This window comes from Amblyraja radiata, chromosome 24, assembly GCF_010909765.2.
Source record: "Amblyraja radiata isolate CabotCenter1 chromosome 24, sAmbRad1.1.pri, whole genome shotgun sequence".
NCBI lineage: Eukaryota > Metazoa > Chordata > Chondrichthyes > Rajiformes > Rajidae > Amblyraja > Amblyraja radiata.
This window is the reverse complement of record NC_045979.1, coordinates 3546407-3570834: the sequence shown is the minus strand read 5'-3', so window position 1 is coordinate 3570834 and position 24428 is coordinate 3546407. Positions and strand designations below refer to the sequence as shown.

The following is a 24428-nucleotide window of genomic DNA, read 5'->3' as shown; positions in this document are numbered from 1 at the left end:
CCCATGGAAGAACGCTGTGAGACGGAGGCGACGGTAGAAGAGCTCCAAGTCGTGGTGGGCACGGAACTCATTGAGGTGGGGACAGAGGGGGACAAAGGTAAGGCCTCTGCTGAGGACAGACCGTTCGGTGTCAGAGAGGGGGAGGTCAGGGGGAATGGTGAACACATGGCAGATATGGGGATTGGGGCCGGAGGAAGGCAGGTGAGTGGACTAAGGCTGAGGTGATGTCTGGTGGGGGGGTGGTGAGTGGTCAGGGATGAATAGTAAGGTTGGCGCTGTAATGAAGAAGCTAATAAACACAGTGTACAGTAAGTCCTTTAAAACATGGGGGGGGGGGAGAGAAGGAATGGAGACAACTTTGAGAAGCCAGACATACGCGGCTGTGAAGCTCAGCGGACATTAACATGACCGGTCGGTTAACCTTGGTTCTGAAAACTACTGCTTACGTTTTTTTTCCACGAATGTGCCAATGAAATTCAGGAAGGAATGGGCGATGTTTCGGGTCGAGACCCTTCTCCAGAGTCTGAGTTACTCCAACATTTTGTGTCTACCTTCGATTTAAACCAGCATCTGCAGTTCTTTCCTACACAATGTAAACTACTCTCCAGTCCGCTGGAACCTTGCCTGTGGCTACAGTTTTCGCAAAGATCTTCATCAAGGCAGAGGCTGAACATGCACAGATAATTCCAATTAAAATCATAATAAATTATTAGACCTGAAATGCTATCACTTAGTTTAATTTAGTTTGTTTAGTTTAGAGATACAGCACGGAAACAGGCCCTTTGGCCCACCAGGCCCACACCGACCAGTGATCCCCGCACATTAACACTATCCTACACCCACCAGGGACAATTTTTCCATTTACCAAGCCAATTAACCTACACACCTGTACATCTTTGGAGTGTGGGAGGAAACCGAAGATCTCGGTGAAAACCCACGCAGGTCACGGGGAGAACATGCGAACTCCGTACAGACAGCACCCGTAGTCGGGATTGAACCCGAGTCTCCGGCGCTGCATTCGCTGTAAGGCAGCAACTCTACCGCTGCGCCACCATGACTTCTGCTGGGAATGCGACTATCAAAGAGTCGAAAAGATGTTTAAAGTAGTTTGCAGTATCAACACCCATATCCCCCCCACCCCCCCGCCACAAAATCTCATCATGCCTCCATTTCTAGTGATAACCATACATTTTTAAAAGTTCATAAGACATAGGAGCAGAATTAGGCCATTCGCCCCATCAAGTCCATTCCGCCATTCAATCATGGCTGATCTATCTTTCCCACTCAAATCCATTCACATGCCTTCTCCCCATAACCTTTGACACACTTATCAATCAATCTCCACTTAAAAAATAAGCCAAGACGGCCTCCACAGATATCTGCGGCAATAATTTGCATCACTCACTGGCTAAATAAACTCGTCCTCATCTCCTTTCTAAAGTTACGTCCGTTTATACTAAGGCTGTGTCCTCTGGTCTTGGGCTCTCCTTCTCGTGGAAATATCCTCTCATCGTCCACTCTATTTAGGCTTAGGTTTCAGTGAGGTCTCATTTTCTAAATTCCAGCGAGTACATGTCCAGTGTCATCAAATGTTGATCATACTTTAACCCAATCATCCCCAGGATCATTCTCGTAAACCTCCAATGGACCCTCTCCAGCGCCAGCACATCCCTCTTCAGCTATGTGGCCCAAAACCACACACAATCCTCCAAATGTGGTCTGACCAGTGACCTATGAAGCCTCAGCATTAGATCCCTGCTTTTATATACTTGTCCTCTCGAAATGAACGCTAACATTTCATTTGCCTTTCTTACTTCCAATTAAACCTGCAAATTAACTTTTTGGGAATCTGGCACAGGCACTCCAAAGTCCCTTTGCATGCTTGATTTCTGAATCCTCTCCCCATTTGGAAAACAGCCTTTGTCTTTATTCCTACTACCAAAGTGCATGACTGCACACTTTGCTACATTGTCCATCCACCACCAGGGGGCGCCACACGATTGGCAGCCCCGCCAACAGTCCGTCTGTTTTTCCGTCTTTTTTTTAAAATGTTAGTGTGTGTTAAAAGTCTGTGTAAGTCTGTGTAAGCATTCTCCGGTTTGTTTTATGTGGGGGAAGGGGCTGGGGGAAACTTTTTTTCCAGTTACTTACCTTGCCAGAGTTGCGATTAATTTTCGGATTGCATCTCCAGGCGCTCTGCGGCCTGCTATCGATGGAGCTGGAGGCCTCCTTGGACTGACTTTGGGCCTCACCGCGGGACATGGACTTACATCGGAGCCGATCCCTTCCCTGGAATCGCTCCAACCACTGCCTGCGGACTTACCATCAAGGGCTCGCAGCCTCGGGAGAGGCTAGTCGGGAGCTCCAACATGCAGAGGCTCGACCAGCCCCGAAGCGGGGTTCGATGATCCGGTGCAGAGGAGCTGACATCCCCCCGATGCAGGAGCTGGATTGACTCGATGCAGAGGGCCCAAACGCCGCCGGCTACGGGAGTCAAGATCGTCCCGTCAACGGAAGGCTCGAGGCCCCCGACCGCGGGAGAGCAAAGAAGGGAAGAGATATGAACTTTCTTTTTGCCTTCCATCACAGTGAGAAATGTGGAGGAGGCACTGTGGTGGATGTTTATGTTAAATGTATTTTGTGTGTTCCCTTGCTTTTTATTTGTATGACTGACTTGGCAAATGAAATTCCTCATATGTTGCAAAATATACTTGGCTAATAAAGTATTCTTGTGATTGCGATTGTGATTTGCCCGCTCTCCCAACCTGTCCAAGTCCTTCTGCAGAGTCCCTGCTTTCTCCACACTACCCGCCCCTCCAACTATCTTCGTATCATCCGCAAACTTGGCCACAAAGCCATCTACTCCATCATCCATATCATTAATATACAACGGGAAAAGTAGTGGAACCAGCACCGACCCCTGTGGAAAACCACAAGTCACCAACAGTCAACCAGTAAAAGCCCCCTCTATTCCCGCTCTTTGCCTTCCGCCATTCAGCCAATTTTCTATCAAGTACTTTCCAGCTTTCAACACCTGCCCCATAGATCACCGCTCAGAGACAAGAATTATGAAAGGGAACTTGAAGTCCAGCAGGAAATCATTAACCTCGGCCAGTCTCATATTATATGTTCAGTATTATTCTTCGTTTAATTAAAATAAGTATTTTTCAGTTATTTGTGTTTCTGAGAGACCACTGTAAAAACATAACACCAATTAAAACAAAGCACAGCTCAAAATGGCCCAGGACACACGAAAAGTGATCTCAAATATTTACATAAAGGTCCGATTATGTTTAAGATAGTTATGAATAGGGACAGAGAGGGTCCATGAATTAAAATGCTAGTTTTCAAGAGAGAGTTAGAGTTAGCTCTTCCTGCTAAAGGAATCAAGGGATATGGGGTAAAAGCCAGATACTGATTTTATATGATCAGCCATGATCATATTATATGGCGGTGCTGGCTCGAAGGGCCGAATGGCCCACTCCTCCACCTATTTTTTTTCTATGTTTCTAACATGACATCAGTAATTACATGGTAGACAAAAATGCTGGAGAAACTCAGCGGGTGAGGCAGCATCTATGGAGCGAAGGAAATAGGCAACGTTTCGGGTTGAAACCCTGAGGGAAATAGGTAACGTTTCGGGCCGAAACCCCTTGGTTTTCGGCCCGAAACGTTGCCTATTTCCTTCGCTCCATAGATGCTGCCTCACCCGCTGAGTTTCTCCAGCATTTTTGTCTACCTTCGATTTTCCAGCATCTACAGTTCCTTCTTAAACATCAGTAATTACATGATTCCTTTCATTAGGTTGGGCAAGGGCCCTGAGGGGGATAAAAGGCAGTCGTTCGTTACTGGTTTATAGAACTGCATACTTCCACACTGAAACATCGCTGACTTATTACAGAAACACAACAACAGAAACTCATATGCAACAGCCAACAGGAGCCTGTGCCAGATGGAATTGCACAATCCATCAAGGTTTTATAATCTCCAAGGCCAGCACTAGTGCCCAAATCCTTCAATGTGAAGCAGAATTAATATTAGAAGATTTCAGTAAAACTTTGGCTTAGAAAATAGGCTTTTGATGGTGTGAAATGCAGTAACATCAATTTCCAGGTCTTTTCATATTCTGGAGATTCGAGTGGAAGGAAATGCAACGGAAATTAAGGTATGTTGATAGATATAGGTAAGAAAAGAAAGGCAGTTCTGCAGTGTGAATCGAGGGAGTTGGGTAAAAGGCTGAAAGGTAGAACCTTCGTGAACTCGTGATTGCTTCCTGTGCCTCGTGCTGGTGAGGGTATGAACAGAAAGACAGGGGAGATGAGTGTGTGGTTGAGGAGTTGGGGCAGGGGGCAGGGATTCACGTATCTAGACCATTGGGATCTCTTCTGGGGCCGGGGTGATCTGTACAAAAGGGACAGGTTGCACCTTAACTGGAGGAGAATCGATATCCTGGCGGGCAGGTTCGCTAAATGCTACACGGGTGGGTTTAAACTAGATTGGCAGGGGGTGGGATCCCATACAGGACAGAGGTGGGTGAGAGGTTATAAGTTGGGATGGAGAGTGAGGAGAGAAAGTATAGAGGACAAAAAAGGCATGTAGAAAGGCAGAGTGCAAGGATGGAAGGTTGGTTTAAATTGCACGTATTATAATGCAAGAGGCCTGATGAGCAAGGCAGATGAGCTTAGGGCTTGGATAGGTACATGTGACAGGGGTGTTATAGCCATTACTCAAACCTGCTTAAGACATATCGAATATAGGAGCAAAGAGGTCCTTCTGCAGTTGTACAGAGCCCTAGTGAGACCACACCTGGAGTATTGTGTGCAGTTTTGGTCCCCTAATTTGAGGAAGGACATTCTTGCCATTGAGGGAGTGCGGCGTAGGTTTACAAGGTTAATTCTCGGGATGGCGGGACTGTCATATGCTGAGAGAATGGAGCAGCTGGGCTTGTACACTCTGGAGTTTAGAAGGATGAGAGGGGATCTCATTGAAACATATAAGATTGTTAAGGGTTTGGACACGCTAGAGGCAGGAAACATGTTCCTGATGTTGGGGGAGTCCAGAACCAGGGGCCACAGTCTAAGAATAAAGAGTAAGCCATCTAGAATGGAGACGAGGAAACACTTTTTCTCACAGAGAGTTGTGAGTCTGTGAAATTCTCTGGCTCAGAGGGCGGTGGAGGCAGGTTCTCTGGATGCTTTCAAGAGAGAGCTAGATAGGGCTCTTAAAAATAGCGGTCAGGGGATATGGGGAGAAGGCAGGAACGGGGTACTGATTGGGGATGATCAGCTATGATCACATTGCATGGCGGTGCTGGCTTGAAGGGCCGAATGGCCTACACCTGCACCTATTGCCTATTGTCACAACCATCCTGTCTCCTCAGCAGAGGAGGTCGTTGAGGCAGGTACTGTCACAACATTTAAAACACATTTGGACCAGTGCATCGATAGGAAAGTTCTGAAGGCCAAATGCAGGCAGGGGAATGCGTTCCCAACACCTCCAATACATCTTGGACCACATTCCCCTCATTACCACCACTCTCTCAGCCACCAATCTTCCTCAACAACCTTTGGTCCTGATTCAGAGTTTCAGGATTTTCCTTTTCTCTCATCTCTGGACACACCCTCACTTTTGGCTCACACCGTTTTCTATACAGGGATTTGCAATTCCTTGTCCATTTCAGACTTGCAATAAGGGCTCCATGACTGAAATGATTCCTAGTACCCCCTTATTATCCCCAGCTGGCACATCAGTTTCAATGTTTTGTTCCTTCACAACTTCCTTTCCCTCCTGTCTCTGTATCAACAGCAAGCATGCACTCGATATACCTAGTCCCTTCATCTGAAACATTAACATACTGTAGATTCCCAGAGGATCTGAAGGTAGACTCAAAATGCTGGAGTAACTCAGCGGGACAGACAGCATCTCTGTAGAGAAAGAATGGGTGAGGTTTCGGGTCGAGACCCTTCTTCAGACCTGAAACGTCACCCATTCCTTCTATCCAGAGATGCTGCCTGTCCCGCTGAGTTACTCCAGCATTTTGTATCTTTGGTGCAAACCAGCATCTGCAGTTCCTTCCGACATACTTCCCAGAGGATCACACGCTTTTTGGCTTGCTTGTTTGTAAATGACCCATGATCCTACTGAATTACTGGGCAGGTCCCAGAAACTAAAATGCCTACTCCAGCTTCTATTTCTAATGACCAGGTTATCTCTACCTCAGCCATCCTCTGTCAGTAGAAATGTCTCCCTCAGTTTCTGAGCCTTCATCACATAAACCTTGATGTGACGTTTGCCAGATTACCTTTTGTAAGGTCAAAACAACGTCATTCCTTAGCTCCTGTCTAAGGCATGGAGACATACAGCGTGGAAATAGGCCCTTCGGCCCAAGTTGCCCACACCAACCAACACGCCCCAGCTCCACTGTATGAGTACGTACATGGCATGATTAGCAAGTTTGTAGATGACACTAAAGTGGGTGCTATTGCAGATAGTGAAGATGGTCGTCAAAAATTGCAGCAGGCCATTGATCGGTTGGGCAGGTGGGCTGAGGAATGGTTAATGAAATTTAACACAGAGGTGTTGCATTTTGGGAAGATTAACATGGGTAGGACCTACAGTGAATGGTCAGGTTCTGGAGAGTGCTGTAGAGAGAGTGTGCAGGTAAATACTTGGTTGAAAGTGGTACAACAGGTAGATAGGGGTGGGCAGAAAGGCTTTTGGTTCAATGGCCTTCATCAGTCAGAGTATTGAGTATTGAAGTTGGGAGGTCATGTTGCAGTTATATAGGATGTTGGTGAGACCGCATTTAGAGTATTGTGTTCAGTACTGGGCACCATGTTGTCGGAAAGATGTTGGCAAGCTGGTACATGGCAAGATTTACAAGGATGTTGCCTGGGCGAGAGGGTCTGAGCTAAAGGGAGAGGTTAATTAAGCAGGCTAGGACCCTATTCCTTGGAGCGCAGGATGATAAGGGGTACTGATTGGAGATGATCAGCAATGATCACATTGAATGGCGGTGCTGGCTCGAAGGGCCGTATGGCCTACTCCTGCACCTATTGTCTATTGTCTAATGGAAGTGTCTTGAGAAGTCAGTGTTACCGTCGAAGAAGTACTGAAGGTTCTGTTGTGTTTGAAGGTAGACAAATCTCCAGTGCCTGATCAGAAATATCCAAGGACATTGCGGGAAACTAGAAAGGAAATTGCGGGAGCACTGGTTGAAATTTACATCATCCTTAAATACAGGAGAGTTGCCGGAAGACTGGAGGGTGGCAAATGTTGTGCCTCTTTTCAAGAAGCGCTGCAGGGAAAATGCTGGAACTATAGGCTGGTGAGCTTAACATCTGTAGTTGGAAAGTTACTAGAGAGTAATCTGAGGGATAGGATATACAGGCATTTGGATGGGCAAGGGCTGATTAGGGACAGTCAGTATTGTTTTGTACATGGGAGGTCGTGTCTCACAAATCTGATTGATTTTTTTGAAGACGTGACCAAAAAGGTTGATGAAGGCAGAGCTGTAGATGTTGTGTACATGGACTTCAGTGAGGCGTTCAACAAGGTTCCGCATGGTAGGCTGCTCTGGAAGGTTAGATCGCATGGGGTCCAAGAAGAGACAGCTGAATGGATAGAAAATTGGCTTCATGGAAGGAAGCAGAGGGTGATGGGGGAAGGTTGCTTCTTGGACTGGAGGCCTGTGACTAGTGATGTGCCTCAGGGTTCGGTGCTGTTAGGTTACTGTTTGTCATCTATATCAATGATTTGGAGAATTTACATGGCAAGATTAGCAAGTTTGCTGATGATACAAAAGTGGGTGGTATTGCAGATGGTTGTGAAAGATTGCAGCAGGATCTTGATCAATTGGCCAGTCGGGCTGAGGAATGGTTGACGGGATTTAATACAGGGAAATGTGAGGGGTTGCATTTTGGGAAGTCGAACAAGGGCAGGACCTACACAGTAAATGATAGGGCTCCGAGGAGTGTTGTGGAGCAGAGGGATCTAGGAGTGCACATGCATGGTTTCTTGACGGTGGACGGGCAGCGAGATAGGGTGGTCAAAAAGGCTTTCGACACATTGGCCTTCATCAGTCAAAGTATTGTGTTTCTAAGTTGGGAGGTCGCGTTGCAGTTGTAAAGACAATGGGGAGGCTGCATTTAGAATATTGTGTTCAGTTCTGGACACCGTGTTATAGGAAAGATGATGTCAAGCTGGAAAGGGTACAGAGAAGATTTACGAGGATGTTGCCAGGACTAGAGGGTATGAACTATAGGGAGAGGTTTAGTAGGCTGGGACTCTATTCCTTGGAGAGCAGGAGGATGAGGGGTGATCTTATAGAGGTGTACAAAATCATGAGAGGAATAGATCAGGTAGTCTCTAGCCCAGTGTATGGGGAATCGAGAACAAGTGGTCATAGGTTTAAGGTGAGGGGGTAAAGATTTGTCTTAGGGGTACCCTTTCCACACAAAGCGTGGTAGGTATGGAGCAAGCTGCCAGAGCAGGTAATTGAGGCATGTACGATCGCAACGTTTAAGGAACATTTAGACAGGTACATGGATAGGACAGGTTGAGAGGGATATGAACCAAACGCAGTCAGTTGTGACTAGTGTAGATAGGATATGTTGGTTGGCGGGGGCAGGTTGGGCCGAACAGCCCATTTCCACACTGTAAGACTCTAGGACTCTATGAACACAGCTCAATTCCATGCAATCCTCAACAAATGTCTATGTATGTGTATCTTCCACCAAAATATACCAGAAACAATAATCTGTTTAGGTTAGTTTTAGAGATACAGCACAGAAACAGGCACTTCGGCCCACCGAGCCTGTACTAACCAGCGACCCCCGCACATGAACACTACCCTACACACACTAGGGACATGTTTACACTTATACCACGTCAGAGAACAAAGAAGGGAAGAAGATTGAACTTTTATTGCCTTCCATCACAGTGAGGAATGTGGAGGAGTCACTGTGGTGGTGAATCTGTGGAATTCTTTGCCACAGAAGGCTGTGGAGACAAGGTCAATGGATATTTTAAAGGCAGAGATAGATAGATTCTTGATTAGTACGGGTGTCAGGGGTTATGGGGAGAAGGCAAGAGAATGGGGTTAGGAGGGAGAGATAGGTCAGCCATGTTTGAATGGCGGAGTAGAGTGGATGGGCCGAATGGCCTAAATCTGCTCTTATCACTTATGAACTACTTTTAATATTATCGCTATACAGTGATTTGCAAACTCGGCACAATAAATCCAAATTTGGAGCCTTGAGTGTAACATGGGTGGTACAAAAATGAATTGTCAATTACAAAAAGGTGCAGCAACAAAGAGTATACTCACAGTGTAGAGTTCATTCAGGACCTTCATCAGGTCTTCGTGGAGTTGAACACCAACCTCTTTACTCTGCATTGAGGAGGAGAGATGGGGAGAAACACGACAAGCAAGTTAATCTCTCTCTGAATGGCGCGGGATAGTCAAGTCAAGTTTATTTGTCACATACACATACAAGATGTGCAGTGAAATGAAAGTGGCAATGCCTGCGGATTGTGCAAAAAACTACAGAACAGAATAGAACAGAGTCAGTATTTACATGTTAGAAGAAAAAAAACCCCATCAATTTAAAAAAGACACACCATAACAGTAAATTGGTACAGTAAAACATTTTTTTGTGTTGTTATGACTACAGAAACGTAATTTTGTTTGAACCTATGTTTAAATGACAATAAACGGGATTCTGATTCTAAATTAGTCCCTGGTGAAATAAGAGTTTACAGTCCTAATGGCCTGTGGGAAGAAACTCCATCTCACCCTCTCCGTTTTCACAGCATGACAGCGGAGGCGTTTGCCTGACCGTAGCAGCTGGAACAGTCCGTTGCTGGGGTGGTAGGGGTCCTCCATACTTAAAGATGATCCAAAAACAAGCAGAAGGGCATGCCGTGATCAGGATATTTTGACTTCAAAAGTCTGTTGAAAGGTTGAATGAGTGGGCAAAAACCTCGCTAATGGAATTTAACATTGGAAAGTGTACAGTCTTGAACTTCAGTCGGAGGCAATCATCTAAAAGGAGCGAAACTGCAAATGAGTCTTCTTGTGCATGAAATGTGATGTTGGCAAGTGTACGGTCCTGCACTGCAGTATGAGCAATCAAAAAGCAGGCTATTATCTAACTGGAGCCAAACTGAAAATTAACCTTCTTGTGCATGAAACCTAATCAGTTGGCAAGCAATTACAAAGTTAATTAATGCGACAAATAGCATATTGACTATTAGACTGCTTTGTGGTTGGCGTTTACACCATATACATTACACATAAGTTGCTGCCTGTGCTGTACTGGTCAACGTGTTTATCTTCTCTTTGATTATTGAAGGAAGTGCAGAAGTCAAATTCCTGGGATGAAAGGGTTGTCCTGTCACTCACAGCTAAAGAAGCTAGGCTAGAAATCTGTGGCGTTTGAAAATAATGAGTGTTGAACTTATGGAAATATACTGTACGGCGATTGATATTGAGATGAGAGAATCTTGAAAGAAGAGTCACGGTGGCGCAGCGGTAGACTTGCTGCCTTACAGCAAAAATGCAGCGCCGGTAACCCGGGTTCGATCCCGACTACGAGCGCTGTCTGTATGGAGTCTGCACGTTCCCCATGTGACCTGCGTGGGTTTTCTCCGAGATCTTCGGTTTCCTCCCACATTCCAATACATACAGGTTTTGTAGGTAAATTGGATTGGAAAATGTAAAAATTGTCCAGTATAAATTGTTCAACTTCCAGTATAGTCCCTGTTGGATTCTTGGGAAGAGATGAGTACAATGTACAATGTACAAGGGGACATGGTAAGAGATAGATATTTTTGAAAATTAAGGTGCCCAGGAATTTCTACTGATAAATCTATAATTTTCATCTAGAAAGGGTTGTGCATCGCTAGATATATTTTAGATAGTGGCAGATACATTTATGAAATGTCAAGGAAGTAAGGGCTATGTGGACCTCTTAGAAAAGAAGAGTCTTGGGGCCGACTGGTCATGATCATATTCTATCATGGTACCAGATGGAAACATCCACTCAAATTTTCTTGTGTTTAACCTCTGGTAAATCGTAACTCCTCTAATAGGCCATAAACAAAATAAAAGGATGCCTGAATTTGCCCCAAGTTGGCAAGTTCTTGAGCTATGCATCTTAGTTTAGTTTAGTTTAGTTTAGTTTACAGCATAGTGATACAGCATGGAAACCCACCAAGTATGTGACGATCAACGATCACAACGAGGGGAATTTTAGATGCCAATAGAAAGAGGCACAACTTTGGAATGTGTGAGGAGACCGGAGCACCCAAATAAATCCCATGTGGTAACAGGGGGAACGTGCAGACTCTGTCTACACAGGATGGAACCCATGTTTCTGGTGCTACAAGGCAGCAATTAGACTATTGCGCCACTGTGCAACCCCTTTGTTTGTTAAATGATGCCATCACCACTGCAAAGCCATTACAGTGCAAATCCTGGACTCGTTACACTGGACATCAAGGATAAAAAAAACATATGAGGGGAGAAGAAAGCAAGAGCAAGCAGAGAGGAGGAGGGTAGACAGAAAGAAAGATTGAGGAAAAAAATTTAAAAGCAACCAAAATTATATGGTAAAACAGAATTAATTTAGTTTATAGAATGAAAACCAATCTATCTATCTATCTATTATTATATAAAACTCTGTGGCTGCCGCCTGCCGTCCGGCTGCCTTTCTGCCTTTCAATTTGTTCCATCGTGTGATGTCACAATGCCCAATACTCGCAGATGTTCAATCGGAATGGCCGATGCTCGCAGATGTCCAATCGGAATGGATCCATTTACATGGACGGCTGCCGGCCGCCTTTCTTCCTTTGATTCCTTGCCACGCCGAATCCAGACGCACAATCGCCGAGAAATTTTCCATTTCGGTAGAGATTTCACTTTTCTTTCTAAGTATCCACTCCTCATTACATTTCATCGTGTTTATGCACACTTTTTTAATCAAATCCTTCTTCCCCCCCCCCCCCCCAATATTTCTAAAATAAACTGCCTTCTCACCCATAGAAGCAGCCCTGATTTTTTCCATTTCGGTAGAGATTTCACTTTTCATTCCAAGCATCCACTCCTCATTACATTTCGTCGTGTTTATGTGCACATTTTAAATCAAATCCTTCTCCTCCCCCCCCCCCCCCCCCCCCCCCCAATATTTCTAAAATAAACTGCCTTCTCACCCATAGAAGCAGCCATTTCGGTAGACATTTCACTTTTCATTCCAACTATCCACTCCTCATTAGATTTCGTTATGTTTATGTCCACATTTTTCATTAAATCCTTGCCCCCCCCCCCCCCCCCCCCCCACTCACTCATTTTGTCGCCTCCTGCTGGCCAGCGACCATAACGGCTGCTGGCGCCCGCATCTCGCCTCAAAGACGCCATTTAAAACCAGCCGCACTGCTCAATCCTGAGCCGCTTGAGTTGGAGGACCACGTCTCCCGTGGGGGCTACGGGTAGGGAACGGCTGCGTTGGGGGAGCAGACCCAATGGGTCTGCCCTTGGTCTAGTAAACTCTAAAACTGTGTTCTTAATAAAAATCAAAACCATCTATCTACCTTGCAATTTATTCTACTCAACCGAATGGAATGAAACTCCCTGTCTATTCGCTAGAGGGATTTGTGGCAGCAAAGAACAGGTTAAGAATGGTTCTTTAGCCATAACTGTCCTTTTTCTGGCATTCAGACAGCTCACAAGAAAGATGGCATGCGGCAAATGACTCAGTTCCTGATTCCCAGTTTTTGCACTATCTACAAATCAGAAGTCATGAGTTTGGATGAATAACATCTACTTGTTTGGACTACAGCCAAAAATGTTTCAAAACCCCCCTACTTGTAAGCATCCAATACTAAGCAGAAAAGTTATTGGAACAATTATTAATCTTCTACTTATGTATCAAACTGATATTAATTGGGCTGGTAAAATATATATTTAAAACCATAGAAGGACTGGAAGTAAAGCGTTTATGAATTTTAGAGACCAAATTGGGAACTGGTATGGTGTTTTCATAGAAACATAGCTGCAGGAGGAGGCCATTCGGCCCTTCGAGGCCATTCGGCCATTCACTGTGATCATGGCCGATCGTCCCCAATCAATAACCCGTGCCTGCCTTCTCCCCATATCCCTTGATTCCACTAGAAGGAAGGAACTGCAGATGTTGGATTAAAACGAAGATAGACACAAAATGCTGGAGTAACAGGCAGAAGATGGGTCTCGACCCAAAACGTCACCCATTCCTTCTCTCCAGAGATGCTGCCTATCCCACTGAATTACTCCAGCATTTCGTGTCTATAATGTTTTCATTATCAGCATTGGAAGCATACTACAGCAGTGTATGGGAGAATGTTGTGCGTCTGGGTGGGTTGTGCACTCAAAGTGGAAGGAAAACAAAGATATATCTTGTACCTAATGGGATATATAGAGCTCTGCTCAAGCAGAGTTTGAGTTTTGAGAAGACAAGGCATGTTGAAATGAGAAGATAGACACAAAAAGCTAGAGTAACTCAGGGGGACAGGCAGCACCTCTGGAGAGAAGGAATGGGTGACGTTTCGGGTCGAGAATATAGTTTTACTAGGGGTGGCATATTGGCGTAGTGGTAGAGTTACTGCCTTGCAACGCCAGAGACCTGGGTTTGATTCTGACTACATGTGCTGTCTGTACGGAGTTTGCACGTGACCTGTGACCGCGTAGGTATTCTGCAGTTGCTCTGGTTTCCTCCCACATACCAAAGACGTGCAGGTTTGTAGGTTAACTGTTTTTTGTAAATTTTTCCCCTGGTGTGTAGAATACAAGTAGTGTGCGGGGATGACTGGTCCGCGTGGACTTGGTGGACCGAGGGGCCTGGTTACCCGCTGTATCTCTAATACTAAAACTAGCTGTCCAGCCCCTCGTGAGATATTGAGTATCTGCGGAATATTGACACCATAACTTCGCCTCATGGTTAGCTATACCTTCTCTTGTTCTGTGACCTTTAGATACCATGCATTGTATGATTTTGTTTAATCTTTAGTACATAGTTCAGTTCCAGTTTAGTTTATTGTCCCGTGTACCGAGGTACAGTGAAAAGATTTTGTTATGTGCTAACCAGCGGAAAGACACGATTATGATCAAGCCATTACATGATAAAGGAATAAATAACATTTAGTGCAAGGTAAATGTTATTCCGATCTGGGATAGTCTGAGGGTCACCAATGAGGTAGACAGTAGCTCAGGACTGCTCTCTAGTTGTGGGTAGGATGTTTCAGTTGCCTGATAACAGCTGTCCCTGAATCTGGTGGTGTGCATTTTCACACTTCTATACATTGACTGATGGAACAGGAGAGAAGAGGGATTGGCCAGGGTGTGGTTTGTCCTTGATGATGCTGCTGGTCTTGCCGAGGCAGCGTGAGGTATAAATGGAGTCAATGGAAGGGAGGTTGGTTTGTGTGGGTCTGGGCTCACAGTACAGCACAGCAAAGAGGCATTTCGAACCACGATGTAAGTAAGTTTATTGGCCAAGTATTCACATACAAGGAATTTCCCTTGGTGCTTCGCCCACAAGTAACAGAAGCCAAACACGATGCCAACACCATCACTTATCCATCTGTTCATAACTTGTATCCAAATGCCCATCCAAAAGCCTTTTAAGTGCCACTAACATATTTGCTTCCACCACCACCAGTATTGGGGGGATAAGATGGTGATGAATTACAGTTTTTGTTGCAGGTGACTGGACCACAAGATGGATCAGAAATCACTGTACTCAAATTCCACAACAATGAAAGAGCAGCAACAATTCTTCAAATCTGGATATGAAGTCAATGCACAGGAATGGAAATCTGCTTTTGAAATGGCATTTACTAATTTGCATATAATTTTGTGCTAACGTTGTATCTTTACTGTTGACGGTGATTATTTGCGGTGGATTACCTCATATCTTCCTCTGCAACATTTGAGTATATGTCTGTGTGCTTTATTGTCCTTCATTTGGGATGTGCTTTAGTGAGTTTACTATAGCACACTTTGTTGATAGCATGACAGCAATTATAATGCAGCAGTGATCAAACGATAAAGAGTTTTTATTGGATCAACAAACATCCAGCATAAAGCGAGCGACTTGACTCTGGATGAAACTGAGCTTCTTTAGTGCGGAAGGAGCTGTAACCTTCATTCTGTTGGTTAGACACACTCCTACCTTGTGTATTGTAGATGGTAGAAAGGCTTTGCATTTAGAGGCCTTGCCTTTATCTACATCTCCGGGACAGTGTTAAACTGAAAACAATTTTACCAGGAGCCAACTGTATAATTGACCGTAAATCCCTTGCTGATAAGGGTCCATCCAACAAATTGAAGGAGACTTTCATCTCATCATGATGGGATCGGATTCACACAGACATGAAAGGAGCAAGCACCAAGCCAGAACATAACCTTGACTCCAACAAATTGGATCCTTATGTTCAATACAAAACGTATGTTCTGTTTCCAACAGTAAGGGGGTTTAAGTGAGGCCTTTCCCAAGGAAAACAAGGACTATATTTGAATACAGAGCATGAGATAGTTGGTATTGATAGAATACAGACACTGAGCATCAGCAAATCCCTTGTTTTAACTTCCTCTTTTCTAAACAGAAGTCTGAACAACTTCTCCTTTCAATTTCAACTCCTTGTGAATAACTTGTGTAACATTTAGATTCAGAGTGATACAGTGTGGAAACAGGCCCTTTGGCCCAACTTGCCCACACCGGCCAACATGTTTCATCTATACTAGTCCCACCTGCCCGCATTTGACTCATATCCTTCTAAACGTGCCCTATCCATGTAGCTGTCTAATTGTTTCTAAAAACATTGTGATAGTCCCTGTCTCATCCACCTCCTCCGGCTGCTCGATTCATACACCCACCTGTGTGAAAAAGTTACCCCTCAGGTTTCTATTAAATCTTTTCCCCTTCAACTTAATCCAGCGTTTCTTAACCGGGGTTCCCCGGAACACTAGGGTTCCGCAAGAGATCGCAAGGGGTTCTGAGTGAATACTGGAGGTGGAATGTACTTAGTGCACATGCGCATATGCAGAGGAGGCCCGTCTATTTATTACCTGACAAATTATTATCTTATCTGTTTTTAAATTAGTTACGAGTTTGCCTTTTATTCAGATTCAGATTCAGATTCAAACTTTATGGTTATTGTGCAGTGTACAGTACAGAGACAACGAAATGCAGCCTTCTGTGGCAAAGAATTCCACAGATTCACCACCCTCTGAGTAAAGAAATTCCGCCTCATTTCATTCCTAAATGAACTAAAATAAATCTTCATATCAATACCAACAAACACCCAAACAAACTGAAAGTGTGGCAGTGAAACTTGTAGAACAAGTGTGTTCCAACAATGTGTTGAGCTCACCGTTTACAACAGAAATATTGGCAAAATTCTAACAAATAGATTCAGTGGATACTGGAGAGAGGGATAAATACATGTTCAAAGGACTGAAGGACTGCGCAGACCAGCTGGCTGGAGTCTTTACGAGGATTTTCAACCAGTCTCTGGCCCAGTCCACTGTCCCACCCTGTCTGAAGTCCTCCACCATAGTCCCCTTGCCCCAAAGAACCCACATCTCCAGCCTCAACGACTACCGGCCAGTCGCACTCACACCAGTGGTGATGAAGTGCTTTGAAAAACTGGTCCGGGGTCACATCACATCACTCCTGCCCCGAAGCTTTGACCCCCACCAGTTTGCGTACAGAGCGAATAGATCTACAGAGGATGCTGTAGCCACAGCTCTCCATGCTGCACTGCCCCACCTGGAGCAGCGGGGGAGCTACGTGCGGATGCTCTTTGTGGACTACAGCTCTGCCTTTAATACCATCCTTCCCCACAAACTGGTGGACAAACTGGGGGACTTGGGACTTCCACACTCCACCTGCATGTGGATAAATAGCTTCCTGTCGGGTCGCAGCCAGAGAGTCAGAGTGGGCCATCACACATCCACGGCCCTCAGCCTCAGTACCGGCTCTCCACAGGGCTGCGTGCTGAGCCCCCTGCTCTACACCATCTACACATATGACTGCACCCCCGCCCACCACAGTAACACCATTGTCAAATTGCGGATGACATCACGGTGGTGGGACTCATCTCTGGGGGGGATGAGTACGCCTACAGGGATGAGGTGGAACACCTGACAGTGTGGTGTGGAGAGAATAACCTGCTCCTCAACACCTCAAAGACTAAGGAGCTCATAATAGACTACAGGAAGAAGAAAACGGACATTACACCATTAATCATCAGAGGGGACTGTGTGGAGAGGGTGGCGGATTTCCACTTCCTGGGAATCCACATTGAGAAGGACCTGACGTGGAGCGTGAACACCTCTGCACTGCTGAAAAAGGTCCAGCAGAGACTGCACTTCCTGAAGGTGTTCAGGAAGAACAACATCACCCAGAGACTGCTGCTGTCCTTTTATCGGTGCTCCATAGAGAGCATCCTAACATACTGTGTATGCGTGTGGTACACCAGCTGCACAGCGGCTAAGAGGAAAGCGCTCCAGAGGGCTATTGACAATGCCCAGAAGATTGTTGGCTGCCCTCTACTCACCTTGGAGGACCTACACAGTTCCCACTGTCTCAAGAAATCCCAGAACATTATAAAGGACATTTCCCACCCCGGACACTCCCTGTTTGAACTGTTGCCGTCAGACAGACGGTACAGATCAATGAGGACAAGGACAAACAAGACTCAAAAACAGTTTTTATCCCACAGCAATAAATACACTTAATATAGCCACCAAATGAGCGCAGGTGCGCTACATACCAAAGGGATCGTGCAATCGACAGAAGAATGTATGGTTGTGTGTTTATGCTTGGTTTTTTCATGTTATTTATTTTAGTTGTTTATTTCAGATATTTCTCCTTTACGTATCGTTAGCTTTTAGATAATGTGTGGATGGTGCACTGACTGGTTGGCATTTTTAATTTTGTTGTACATGTTTACACGTTATAATGACAATAAAGAACCTATACAATCTACTTGAAACTAGAAGCTGTCCAAGTATTTTATGAGATTACTATTTAAGTTTATCAATGACAAATGTCCCAATGTTGGGCGAGTCCAGAACCAGGGGCCACAGTCTTAGAATAAAGGGGAGGCCATTTAAGACTGAGGTGAGAAAAAACATTTGCACCCAGAGAGTTGTGAACTTGTGGAATTCCCTGCCACAGAGGGCAGTGGAGGCTAAGTCACTGGATGGATTTAAGAGAGAGTTAGATAGAGCTCTAGGGGGTGGTGGAATCAAGGGATATGGGGAGAAGGCAGGCACGGGGTACTGATTGGGGACGATCAGCCATGATCACAATGAATGGCGGTGCTGGCTCGAAGGGCCGAATGGCCTCCTCCTGCATCTATTTTCTATGTTTCTATGACGAGTCAGAACAGGGGTGGGAGATTGCAATCTTCACGTGGTCCACCCTGTTTTGACTAATGCAAATCAACCCGACGTGCACAATCAAATAAGATCAAATAGAACAGGTTGTCTGACAACTTTAGGCTGTGCACGCCATACGCAAGAAGGAGAAGAGTCAGAACAGCGTGTGACTCTTTGGCCCACGCCTTTTACATATTATTACAGTTCCTGCCTAAACTACCTCCTCCAGCAGTTCATTCCATATAACCACTACCCTCTGTGTGAAAAGGTTGCCCCTCAGATTCCCATTACATCTTTCCCTCTCACCTTAAACCTATATCTTCTGTTACTTGATTCCTCTACTGTGGGTAAAAGACTCTGTTCAATTCAATTCAATGAACTTTATTGATCCGTTAGGAACTTCATTTGTGAAGAACACAAGTGTGTGTACAGTTCATCTACCCAGCAACACAACACAATATACCACACACATCACATACCAGCAGTCCAACAGTGGTCAGTAGGTAAAACTTGCAAAGCACAATACATGAAGAATAGGCAATAAAAACATTAAAAGAATGTAAAAAATGTATATATAAATAAATGAATAAATAAATAGATCAACTATTCATGAGTCTAATGGATGTTCGACATGGCTCTCTTAGTCCTGGATGTGAGTGGCCTGTATCTCTGGCCTGAGGGCAGAAGACTGTATTGGCTGTGCAGTGAGTGAGTAGTATCTGAAGCTATTTGTGTCCCTTTTATTTTAGTCCTTCTATTGTAAATACTGATCAAGTGGTTCCTGCTCCAGTCCGATTATTTTACTGTTCATTGATATGATTTTGTTTAGTGGGTTGTGATGGATGTTGGATAGTGACCCAAACCAGGCTGACATATTGATTCAATGAAACATTTGTAAAAAGCTGTCAGGACTGACTGGTGAACCTGAAGTCTGCGGAGTTTCCTCAGGAAAAAGAGGCGCGGCTGACACTTAGAAAAGATAGTTTCACTGTTTAGTTGGAAGGTGAGTGTGATCGATTATTGTCCCAAGGAGTCTGTATCATCTGTTCATCTACTTTATCTATTCCCCTCATGACCTTGTACACTTCTATAAAATTGCCTCTCTTCCTCCTATGCTTCAACAAGTCTATTCCTAGCCTGCCCAACCTCTCCCTATAGCTCAGGCCCTCGAGTCCTGGCAATATTCTCATAAATCTTCTCTGCAGTCTTTCCAGCTTAATGATATCTTTCCTACATCAGGGTGACCAAAACTGAACATAATACTCCAACTATAGACTCACCAGAACAGTGTACAGCTGTAACATAACATCCCATACTCAATACCCTGGAAACATAGAAAATAGGTGCAGGAGGAGGCCATTCAGCCCTTCGAGCCAGCACCGTCATTCATTGTGATCATGGCTGATCGTCCCCTATCAATAACCCATGCCTGCCTTCTCCCCATATCACTTGACTCCACTAGCCCCTAGAGCTCTATCTAACTCTCTCTTAAATCCACCAGTGACTTGGCCTCCACTGCCCTCTGAGGCAGGGAATTCCATAAATTCACAATTCTCTGGGTGAAAAAGTTTTTTCTCACCTCAGTCTTAAATGACCTCCCCTTTATTCTAAAACTATGGCCCCCTGGTTCTGGACTCTCCCAACATTGGGAACATTTTTCCTGCATCTAGCTTGTCCAGTCCTTTAATAAATATATATATGTTTCAAAAAACCCACTCATCCTTCTAAACTCCAGTGAATACAAACCTAGTCTTTTCAATCTTTCCTCATATGACAGTCCCGCCATCCCAGGGATCAATCTTGTGAACCTACGTTGCACTGCCTCAATCACAAGGATGCCCTTCCTCAAATTCCTCACCCTGACTGATGAAGGCCAATGTTGTCAAAAGCCTTCTTGATCAACCTTATGTTGGAGTATTTTTGCTGCACACTCTGCTAAACATTTTGGGACAGACACAAAATGCTGGAGTAGCCCAGCGGGACAGGCAGCATCTCTGGAGAGATGGAATGGGTGACGATTCGGGTCGAAACGTCACTCATTCCTTCTCTCCAGCGATGCTGCCTGTCCCGCTGAATTACTCCAGCATTTTGTGTCTATCTTCCGTTTAAACCAGTATCTGCAGTTCCTTCCTAAACATTTTGGGCAAGTGGCGTGTGGTGTGTGGTACAGTGGGAATACCATATGATGCCCATATCCAGCTTGAGATAGTATTCACAGCAGGGTTGGGAAAAGAAGGAATGGCCAGGTAAACTTCACTTCCGAAACCCAACAATGAAAAGAAGATCCTCACCTTTTTGAAGAGACGGACAGAGTCATCACTGATTTGAGAAAAGCGCGGGATGATGTTGGTCAAGTAGATATCGCTCAGTGTAGTGTGGTCCTTGCTCTCTCTCCTCACCTGGTTTAGCAGTAAATACCAGCAGTTCACAGGAGACAAGATGTTCTGGTCCTTCCTGTGAAGTAAAGCAATCAATAAAGGAAAAGGATAAAAGAGAAACTTTTGGGCAAAAAGCTCAGATTACCCAACAAAATGTCCCAAAGAGCCCCAGAATTGCAGGTCACCGTAGCTTTAAAGCGTGAGGAACAAAGTTTAAAGGAGGGATGTGGGGCAGAGGGTGATGAGTGTCGGGAACATGCTGCCGAGGGTGGTGGAGGTGGACACAGATACAACAGTGCATTTGAGACGTGTTTAAGAAGGAACTGCAGATGCTGGAAAATCGAAGGTAGACAAAAGTGCTGGAGAAACTCAGAGGGTGCAGCAGCATCTATGGAGCAAAGGAAATAGGCAACGTTTCGGGCCAAAACCCTTCGAAGTGCATTTGAGACTTTTGTCCAGGCAGGGAATTAAGGGATATGTGTGCAGGCAGATAAGATACCATCTTGGGTTGGGTTCAGCACAGACATTGTGGACAGAAAGGGATAGAGTAATACAGTGTGGAAACAGGCCGTTCGGCCCAACTCGCCCACACCAACCAACAATGTCCCAGCTACTGTGCTACACTGTTCTATGTTTTATCAAGGCCAGCATCACTTTGCACAGAGCTACATTCCATAAACAGGAATTGCAATAAATAAATGTAGATGTTGTTTGCAGAAGGAATTTCACACTAAACATCTGTATTTAATTTCTGGATCGTATACAGGAATTGAATGTTCAAAAGAAGTAGACAGACCTTAGTTTGGTTTGGTTTGGAGACACAGTGCAGAAACAGCCCCTATCGAGCCTGCATCAACTAGTGATCCCCGCACACCTACACTATCCTACACACTAGGGACAATTTACATTTGCACCAAGCCAATTCACTGGAGTTTAGAAAGATGAGGGGGGATCTTATAGAAACATATTAAATTATAAAAGGACTGGCCAAGCTAGATGCTGGAAAAATGTTCCCTATGTTGGGCGAGTCCAGAACCAGGGGCCACAGTCTAAGAATAAAGGGGAGGTCATTTAAGACTGAAGTGAGAAAAAACTTTTTCTCCCAGAGAGTTGTGAATTTATGGAATTCTCTGCCACAGAGGGCAGTGGAGGCCAAATCACTGGATGGATTTAAGAGAGAGTTAGATAGAGCTCTAGGGGCTAGTGGTCAAGGGATATGGGGAGAAGGCAGGCACGGGTTATTGATTGGGGACGATCAACCATGATCACAATGAATGGCGGTGCTGGCTCGAAGGGCCGAATGGCCTCCTCCTGCACCTATTTTCTATGTTTCTATATTAACCAACAAACCTGTACGTCATTAGAGTGTGGGAGGAAATCGAAGATCCCGGAGAAAACGCAAGCAGGTCACGGGGGTTACGTACAAACTCCGTGAAGACAGCGCCCGTAGTCGGGATCGAACCCGGGTCTCTGGCGCTGTAAGGCAGCAACTCTACCGCTGCACCACCGTGCCACCTTAGTTTAACATTTTGTCCAAAAGATGGCACATCCGGCTGTGCAGTATTCTCTCAGAAATACTCTTTTGAGAGAGGTGTCCCTCCTTATACAATACAATCCTCCTTCGGCTGCTCCACTCCTTTGACAGTCGGGTGTTTTTCATTGGTAGACAAAAGTGCTGGAGAAACTCAGCGGGTGCAGCAGCATCTATGGAGCGAAGGAAATAGGCTACGTTTCGGGCCGAAACCCTTCCGGGTTTCGTCCCGAAACGTTGCCTATTTCCTTCAGGGTTTCGGCCCAAAACATTGCCTATTTCATAGAAACATAGAAACATAGAAATTAGGTGCAGGAGTAGGCCATTCGGCCCTTCGAGCCTGCACCGCCATTCAATATGATCATGGCTGATCATCCAACTCAGTATCCCGTACCTGCCTTCTCTCCATACCCTCTGATCCCCTTAGCCACAAGGGCCACATCTAACTCCCTCTTAAATATAGCCAATGAACTGGCCTCGACTACCCTCTGTGGCAGAGAGTTCCAGAGATTCACCACTCTCTGTGTGAAAAAAGTTCTTCTCATCTCGGTTTTAAAGGATTTCCCCCTTATCCTTAAGCTGTGACCCCTTGTCCTGGACTTCCCCAACATTTCCTTCGCTCCATAGATGCTGCTGCACCCGCTGAGTTTCTCCAGGTCTTTTGTCTATCTTCGATTTTCCAGCATCTGCAGTTCCTTCTTAAACACGGTGTTTTTCATTCCTGCCTTCCTGATAGTACGAACCCAGCACACTTCATTGGGCTATGAGCGGTGGGAGATTGCAACTTTCGCATGTTTCGACAAATGCAATCAACCTGGCGTACACAATCAAATAAGATCAAATAGAACAAGTTGTCCTTCAACTTTAGGCTGTGCACGCCATACGCAAGAAGAGAAGATTGGGTTATGACTTAAACATTGTTGTCATACTTAACCCAAAACGCTCAATAACATTTTCCTTTGCCTCTTAGTAAGTAAGTTTTATTTATATAGCACGTTTTAAGTCAACTCGCATTGACACCAAAGTGCTTTACATAAAATAGATAATAAGTTTCCATACAAACCAGAGAAAAAGGTTAAAAAAAATAAAGAAAATGGACACAACACATTATAGAGTTCAACACAAACGTTCCCCCACAGCAGAATCAAAAATCTTAGATACAAATGATCAATCTTCAGTACCAGTTAATAAAGAATTGATAAAGCAAATCATGATCTTCCAAATCTGATGAAGGACATTATAGCCATAGAGGGAGTGCAGAGAAGGTTCACCAGACTGATTCCTGGGATGTCAGGACTTTCATATGAAGAAAGACTGGATAGACTTGGCTTATACTCGCTAGAATTTAGGAGATTGAGAGGGGATCTTATAGAAACGTACAAAATTCTTAAGGGGTTGGACAGGCTAGATGCAGGAAGATTGTTACCGATGGTGGGGAAGTCCAGGACAAGGGGTCACAGCTTAAGGATAAGGGGGAAATCCTTTAGGACCGAGATGAGAAGAAACTTTTTCACACAGAGAGTGGTGAATCTCTGGAACTCTCTGCCACAGAGGGTAGTTGAGGCCAGTTCATTGGCTATATTTAAGAGGGAGTTAGATGTGGCCCTTGTGGCTAAAGGGATCAGGGGATATGGAGAGAAGGCAGGTACGGGATACTGAGTTGGATGATCAGCCATGATCATATTGAATGGCGGTGCAGGCTCGAAGGGCCGAATGGCCTACTCCTGCACCTATTTTCTATTTCTATGTATCTATGATGAGTTGTGTTCAGGTCATTATTCACACATGAGAAAGACCAAAGTTAATACAACACAAAGAAAAACTAAAAGAAAACCTTCCAGTCCCTTGCATTTTTCATGTTGCTTTAATAGGGGTGTCACAGAATAGAAGCAGTTAGGTTCGTTTTTTGTCAATAGACACAAAATGCTGGAGTAACTCAGCGGGACAGGCAGGGTCTCTGGAGAGAAGGAATGAGTGACGTTTCGGGTTGAGACACTTTATTGTCACGTGTACCGAGGTACAGCGAAAAGCTTTTGTTGCGTGCTAACCAGTCAGCAGAAAGACAATGCACTATTACAATCAAGCCATTCAGAGTGTA

General features: G+C 44.9%; 1 protein-coding gene across 1 annotated transcript in view; it reads right to left on the bottom strand.

Moving 5' to 3' along the window:
- srgap2 (SLIT-ROBO Rho GTPase activating protein 2) overlaps window positions 1–24428 on the bottom strand; it is a 211586-nt gene that overhangs the window by 78342 nt on the left and 108816 nt on the right. Inside the window, exons 3-4 of the mRNA XM_033042275.1 lie at window positions 20713–20875; window positions 9329–9391 (exon numbers count right to left, since the gene is read on the bottom strand). Of these exons, the coding sequence (XP_032898166.1) occupies window positions 9329–9391; window positions 20713–20875 (226 nt within the window). The remainder of the gene's footprint in view (window positions 1–9328; window positions 9392–20712; window positions 20876–24428) is intronic.